Source organism: Carassius gibelio, chromosome B21 (genome assembly GCF_023724105.1).
Source record: "Carassius gibelio isolate Cgi1373 ecotype wild population from Czech Republic chromosome B21, carGib1.2-hapl.c, whole genome shotgun sequence".
Classification (NCBI taxonomy): Eukaryota; Metazoa; Chordata; class Actinopteri; order Cypriniformes; family Cyprinidae; genus Carassius; species Carassius gibelio.
In genome coordinates, this window is record NC_068416.1 from 29,058,762 (window position 1) to 29,066,628 (window position 7,867).

At 36.7% G+C, this 7,867-nt stretch overlaps 1 protein-coding gene across 1 annotated transcript; it reads right to left on the reverse strand.

Moving 5' to 3' along the window:
• Positions 1 to 409: 409 nt before the first annotated feature.
• On the reverse strand, positions 410 to 5,257 carry LOC127986323 (ornithine decarboxylase antizyme 2-like). The gene is given in 6 exon segments (XM_052588613.1): positions 410 to 1,580; positions 1,681 to 1,766; positions 2,555 to 2,727; positions 3,418 to 3,522; positions 3,524 to 3,575; positions 5,047 to 5,257. Coding segments are annotated over 6 exon segments (678 nt in total). The 5' UTR covers positions 5,178 to 5,257; the 3' UTR covers positions 410 to 1,449.
• Between the last annotated feature and the right edge of the window lie 2,610 nt (positions 5,258 to 7,867).

The following is a 7,867-nucleotide window of genomic DNA, read 5'->3' on the forward strand; positions in this document are numbered from 1 at the left end:
ATGTTTATACTCCGATGACGTCACCTGGCCCCTCGGCCCCAAACAAGCAGTTTTTGTGGCTTAAATTCTTCGCAGGACGTTTTAATGGTACAAACACCTCTTACATGCCAAAAGATCAAGACAATCAAATTTAATTTCTAAAAATAAACCTTGTGCATTTACCTGGCATCTGTAACAACAAATGAATAAACACCTTTAGTAAATAAATTACAGTAATTCAATTTAGATTCAATTAATAAATATCTTGCATTAAGAAACTGCTGTAAGTGCTATAACAAGACATTAAAGATAATTAATAAAAGTCAAAATCAACTGAAATCAAGAGCTTACATATGCAAATGAGAATTTTTTGTACATGATAGAAAATGAAACATTTAAAAGAAATTATAAAAAGTACACAACTCATGTCTGTCTTTAAATAATGGTTTTATTATCACAGAAGCTGTATAATGTACCACTACAGAGAAGAAAGAGGCTCAAAACGATGTGGAAAATAAATTGAAGTATGGAGAGGAACGCGAGTATAAGAGTGAAAGACTAAACACACTTCTGATGTACACAATCAGGACAGGACCGCTGGAGAAGAGCGCTTCGGACGCCTCGACTTCAGGGTTTGTACCACATTCAGAGAGAAATCAATCAATCACATGCTCCCGATTCATCAGTCCAGAACATGTAACAAACAAACACACTCCGAGGTAAAAACTGACCATAAACGTCAAACAGAGGAGAAAAACCTTACCAATGGGGTCAGAAAAATAACCTCGTTTGGCCTTTGATTTAAGAGGATTTTTCTTACTCCATCGGTGGATATTTTTGCTCGTTTTAGGCAGAAACTAACCTAATCTGGATAATATTTTCAGAAAACAAGACAAAATATCTTGAGTCATTTTACTTCAAGTAAATGCATCCGGATTCAAGAACTTACAGATATTTATACTAAAAAAACAAGAAATATACTAAGAAAGAAAATCCTTTTTTGCGGTGTGTGTACTCAACTGTGCTGTTCAGGGACGTCAGGAATAAGAACTAAACTGTGCTTTTAACAAACTCTCTCCGAATTAGAAGAAAAGCATTTAGTCACCCATCTTTCATTCACTAGTGCACTATAAATAGTGACTAAATACAGTTATATAGTGTGTTTAAAGCACATTTTAGGTCATATTCACAGTTAAAATAGCACAGTTGATTACACTAAAGAATGACTTTAAGTATGTGAAGTACAAAACTTGTGCGCCAAAACAGAGTACACTTATTATTAACCTTGAAGAGCAGAACATCCAAAAACATAGAAATGAGCTTTTGTAGACTGCAGGAAATCAAACCAAGGGCGTTGAAAGCAAGCGGAGAACAGCACGGTCTGGACGCTGAGCTCCGTCTGAAGCCTGTAGACGGTCCGAGCGGTCCACACGCTGCAGACGGAGAGCGTCTCAGAGGAATGAGAGGAGGCTAGTCTTCATCCGAGGAATCCCTGTCAAAGTTGTAGGCCATGAAGAGAACGTCAGGTCGAGCGGGGACCAGAGCGTGGCCCGGTTTCACCATCTCAAAGCCCAGGAAGCTGAACGTACGCATCAGTTTCACTACAAGAGAGGAACACACACACAGGTCAGAGCAGCACACACACACAGAGAGAGATCAGCGGAGCACACACACACGAGATCGGAGCAGAGTCTGACGTACCTCGGTCGTCTCTGTTCTTATAAAAGCAGACAAACACACTGACGACCTTCAGATGTTCTTCAGCAAACTCCAGCAGAGAGACGAAGCTGAAACACACACACACACTTCCTCATTAACACAGATCTGAGACGCTCTCAGTGTCCTCTAACATCCAGAACCATTCAATCACAGGGACATCAGCTAAACACAATTAGTCTAATTTGCGCATATAAAAAAAAAAAAAATATATATATATATATATATATATACCTTATTCAAAAATACTTCATGATGAGGAAAAAAAACTAATTAAATTTATTTAGAACCAAGAGTTCACATTACCGTCTCCAGTCACGAGAGGGCGCTCTATGTTTTCAGTGTAGACTACAGGAGAACTGAGCAGCATAGAGCGCCCTCTGGCGGCTGGAGACGGTAATGTGAACTCTTGGTTCATGTCTCTTGGTTCTTGTCAAATTAATTTTATTGGACTGGTTTACTCTATTTCTTATTTATTTGAAAGTCATTCGTTTCAGATCTCTCTACTATTATACATTTAAATTCTCTTTTTTTTTTTTTTTGTATTTAAATCTTATATTTACATTTTAATCAAAATTAGTTTATTAATTCAGTCTAATTTGTATTATTGTATTATCACATTTTTCTATTTTATTTAAATCTCTCTCTTTTTTTAACCAAGTAATACTTTATTTTTATCATATGTATTTAACTTTCCTATATATTATTTCAGCATTTTAATCTTAATTAAACCTTTCATTTTACATTTAAGCCCCCCCCCAAACGTTTCCATGGACACCCAGCGCCCCCCTGTGGCCCCCGATGTTGTGGGTGGTTGTCAAGGTGTTGCTATGGTGTCGTGTGGTTGCTAGGCGCGCACCTCTCTTTGCTGCCCTCTGCAAATGGTTCGCAGGGAAGCTCCACAAACAGGGCGGGGCCTCGAAGCACCGCCTCCCATTGGATCACCCGGGAAACGGTGGGCCGGCTCTGGAAGTGCAGTATCCGGGGGCGACCGGCGCCAGCGGGCTCTTCGGTCACAGTCAACTTCCTGTCCTGAGGAGCCAATCAGAAGCAATAGTTCTCTTAAATATACACAGTATACACACATTATGTAAACAAACTTATTTGGGATGCGACTAAAATCGTTTGACAGCGCTATAAATAAAACAACTTCCTAGAAACAAAACACTTTTAAATGTATTTATTTAGTCTAATAAAAAAAAAGCACCTCAAATACACAAGTTCCTATTACACAGCCGTTTTCTGTTCAAAACTGGTTTATACTGGTTTAAAAAAAATAAAAAACATATATATGGACATTAAATCACTCCTTCCAAATGAACAGTGTGTGATGTAAAGAGGTCAGAGAAAGCGTGTGAACCTGCTGAACATGCAGAGTTAGACGTGTGTGTGTGTGTGTGTGTCATGACAGGATATGACACGTCTGACGCAGCACAACACGCCGGCCTGCTGACAGTGTGCTGAAGGTCTGATTTTTAAAACACAAAACACACTGATGTTTACAGAGATCTGAGTGTTTCTGAGAACGCCGAACCCTTCAGAGGACATCTACATTCTCAGAAGATCATCTGACAGTGTGTTCTCACCGTCAGCCGCTGGACCACGACGGCTCCCGCTGGGTACGGTGTAGTGTGGAGCGGTGATGCAGGATATTAATATTACATTACGATATTAGAAGTGTGCATTATGCAGTGTGTAGTTTTATAGTGTGCAGATACTCACGGAGTACAGCTGCTGCTGCTGTGGTGGTGGTGCTGCGGTGGATGCGTGATCCCGTGCTCCATTCCCTCGCCCACCTGGGATCTTCAGAGGTGGGTGAGGGACATCAGGAACACCACAGAGGCCCCGGACCAGTGGATGTACTACAGCACAGCGACAGACTGAGAGAGAGAGAGAGAGAGACACATCAGACACACACACACACACACACACATCTGATGCGCACCAGAGGAAGTCAGTCAGCCGTGACGCACTGACCCACCACCAGAACACCTACACACACATCAGACATCAAAAACAGCTATCTCTCAGGACTTTAAGACTTTGTGCTGTTTGTAAAGAGCCTGCTACTTTATATGGGTATCGTTTTCTTCAAATAAAACAAAAAACTGCATAAAGAAAATTAATCTAAATAAATTAGATGAAAATAATCAAATAACACGCAGTAATAGTAGAGAGTACACAAAAAATTAAATCAGTAATACAAACATACATTATCAAAATACACTAAGGAAAAAAGATTTGATTGAAAACATTACAACTCAAAACGTACATATCACTAAAATATAGTTTTTATTTATATTTTACACTTTATTTTATTATTATATATATTATATATTATGTCTTCTCATTTTTGTGTGTATTTAGTCCATTAACTTTATTTGAGATTTATATTTTTAGTAAATCAAGCTGAGAAATGTTTCCTTGAATCTAGTTTTTGGTTTTAGTTTCATTTACTGATTATAACCCTGGTAACAGGAACTAAATATTTAAAAAATGCCATGTGGCAGGACAACATTAGAGGCGTTTTGTTGTTGTTGTGTTACGTTTATTAATTTCTAAATACTTCTTTAAAAGAATAGATTAGGTGGGACATATAATTATTATTGGCAAATTTTGTCATTTTTCATGGTTTGTTCAAATAGATATTTAGAAATTTGTACAACAAATTCAACGCCGTCATGGACATAATATAATCATCCAATTTCAACACAAAATACTGTAAAATAAAAATCAATATAAAATAACCAACACTAATATTTAAAAACTAAAAACACGCGGCGCGATCAAAAGCCCGAGGCTGGTGACGTCATGACGACTTGTGTTACGTGCTCGTGAAAACGAGGCTTCGACGTCACAGCGCACAACAAAGCGACTTTAGAACGAAATCAACACAATAAGAGCGTTAATGATTTCGTGAAAAGCGAAAAAATTGTCGTATATCGCTGGGTGTAAAATCAGAGAATAATCAGATGTGTAGATGTGAGTTTAAAGGGCCACATCTGTTTAGGCCACAGATGCTAGCACAGGATTTCACTCAGATGGATTAAAGTGTAACATCTGAAGATCACACGGATAACAAATCAGGGTTTCCAACACCTTTAACCCCCTAAAAATATAACGTGCTGCGTGTTAGCTGACAAAAACTGCTGTCGCAAATGTTGAACGTGATGGAAAAAAGGCTGCTAATATTAGCATTGGCCTATCAGGCCCAGAGAGAAAATAACTCGCGATTAAAACTCCCCGCTCGTTAATTAACCCCAGCCTCCCGCACTATTATGACTTTATATAGTTGTATAAAGAGTGTTCTGCTTATGCTAACGGTTATATTTGTTGTTAAAGGACTCTCACCTCCCCATCATGTCGTTAATACTGTTACTGAGTGCCTCCATGATGTTGCTAGTCTCACACGGTTTATTTCCTTCTTTCTCGCGGGCAAAGCAATGACTGTTTAGGATCCGCTGGAGGTTGGATTTTACCATCCGGCCTCGGAAGAGTTCACGGCGGCTGTGTGTGCTCGACTGCAGTCGGCAGAAAGTGAGCAGCGCGGAGGCGGAGACGCGACTAAACGCCGTCCGCGCTACTACGGCGAAGGCGCGTGCTTCGGTCACGTGATTGATTAATATTCAAAAGTTAACGGTTTTAGCGAATCGGTTCGCTCGAATGAACGAAAGCGCGCTTGCGTCATTAATATTCATGAGCTGATCCTTCGCTATAGTACGCGTGATTGTTCGCGTTTGTTCATCGAGTGGAAAATTACTGAGAGGAAGCGACTCGAGTTCTGCACTGAGACTCAGCTGAGAAGTGAAGGTGTTATGATGTTTTAGCACCTTATTTACGCACATCTGAGAAAGTGAAGGTCATGCTATTGACAGAGAAAGTTTAGAGAAGACTCATCTTTAAATACAAGTGCAAAATACTATCTATAAGTATTCATTGTATGTATATTTTATTACATTATTATATTTTATTAACACGTTATTTAACGTGCATACTGCATCCTACACTTTACAAAGTATGCATAATTACATGCAAGTAACCCTAACCCTATAGTAAGTACATGTAACTCAGTAATTAAATGTATAATTACACTGTAACAAAGACTCCTTAAAATAAAGTGTGACCTTAACATTTCTTCAGTTTAATAATGTCAAATTCCTAATGTGTTATTATTTTGTGTAAATGTAAGACAGCAATACAGTGGAGCACCATATGAAGCCATCATAATATTTAATCCTCATGTTCTCAACTGCTACTGCTACACTTTACATAATTTGAACAAATACAGAGGAAATGTTTGTTTTTTGTTTTTTTTATCTTCTCACATTTTTTTTTCTTGCTGTTATTGAATATCTTTTCCTTTACCTCATTGTTCTGTTCTTGAGTTTCTGTTGTTTTTTTTAAACACTAATTAACAGACGGTATCACAGACTGTATGGATCAGTACTTGGCAAAATAATATTCATGTCCAGTGTCACGTAAATCATGTTTCATTGGCTTCACTGCAGATCTGCTGATCAGGGTTCAAAGGTCAAGAGATGTAATTGGCTTTATGTATGTTCTCCTTACAGTCACGTAGCTCACATTCAGCACATACAGCACATCATCATCATCATCATCATCATCATCATCATCATCGCTCTGCAGACAGAAGATGATTCATTTATTTAGGGCCAAAATACTCAAAAGTACTCACTCATTCAGTGCAGTATTCTGGTGTTTTATCATCACATGATGTGTGCAGGACAACATGAATTATTACTCTTGAAGGCCTACTGTCAGCTTGTACAAACAATTATTTACTAGCTTTTTTTCCTTATTGTGTATTTATTTGAAATCATCTTTAACTAATTATTAATTTAGTGTGGGATTGTGTGTGCAAACTATAATAATGCACACATTATATTTTATATATAAATAGTTGTTCAATTAATTTAAACAATGATTAATACTGACCTTTTTTTTTTCATTTCTACTTATCTTTGTTTGGTTTATTAATTATATGTTTATTTATTCAGGCTAATTTATAAATTATATTTATTTATTTACAGGTCGTAGACAAAGTTTTAAAATAGATACAAATGCATTTTTGTAAGTGATAAAACCTTTAACCCTTTCCAGAAAATATGACAGCAGTTATCACCATCGGGAAAAAGTTTTTATTTTAAGCAATATACATTAATGACATTATACAGTGTTATAAATGTGTTTCTTTTGATGAATGGGCAGTGCGCATGCGCGGTGGATCTGCGCGCACTGGCGCCCCTGGTGGCGCTTCTGAGTCAGTGCAGCATCTTCACCAGCAGCAGATGTCAGTCTAACACTAACACTGAGATGAAATCATGCTGAACCATGACACACAGCAGCACACATCACTGTTAATGCTCAGTTCAGGCCAGAATTGTGTGAAAAATCACTTCGAGAATCCCAAAACAACACATTCATCGAGTTGAGACTCAGTGTCTCCTGTTTACAGCGCTCAGGAGTCTTATATGAGGCCTTTATGTGTCATCTTTGTGAGGTGAGATGATGTTCCTATATCCCACGTTCCTACACTCTTAGAAATAAAGATATAGATGTTTAATAGGGCTTCCACTACAAACACACTTTTTTCCAAGGTTCAGCTTTGTTAAAAATGCCTTAATTTGTAATAACAAAGTTATATTTTGGATAAACTAGATATCAAGAGTTTGGAGAATGTATCTGAATCATATAAAACTGAGAAATGAATGAGATTGTTCACTTCTCTTTATATTTTTAATTGTAATATATATATATATATATATATATATATATATATATATATATATATATATATATATATATATATATATATATATATATATATATATATATATATATATATATATATATAAAACTTCCAGAAATAAGTAATTAAAAGAAAAAAAACTGATTAAATAAAATAAATGGCAGTATTTGAAAGTTTATCTTTTCAGATATTCTTTAGCAAATCGAATACCTTATTCAAAATACATAGTTCAGTTAATAAAATTGTGTATCTAGATTTACAGATAAAACATTTAGCCAAATGTATGTTTTTAAATTCGCAAATAGATTTTCCATGCAACTGTACTACAGTTGTCTCATAAACTGATAAACATAATGTGATGCATATTAAGTTTACTGATTTGTAATCCAAATTTTATATGCA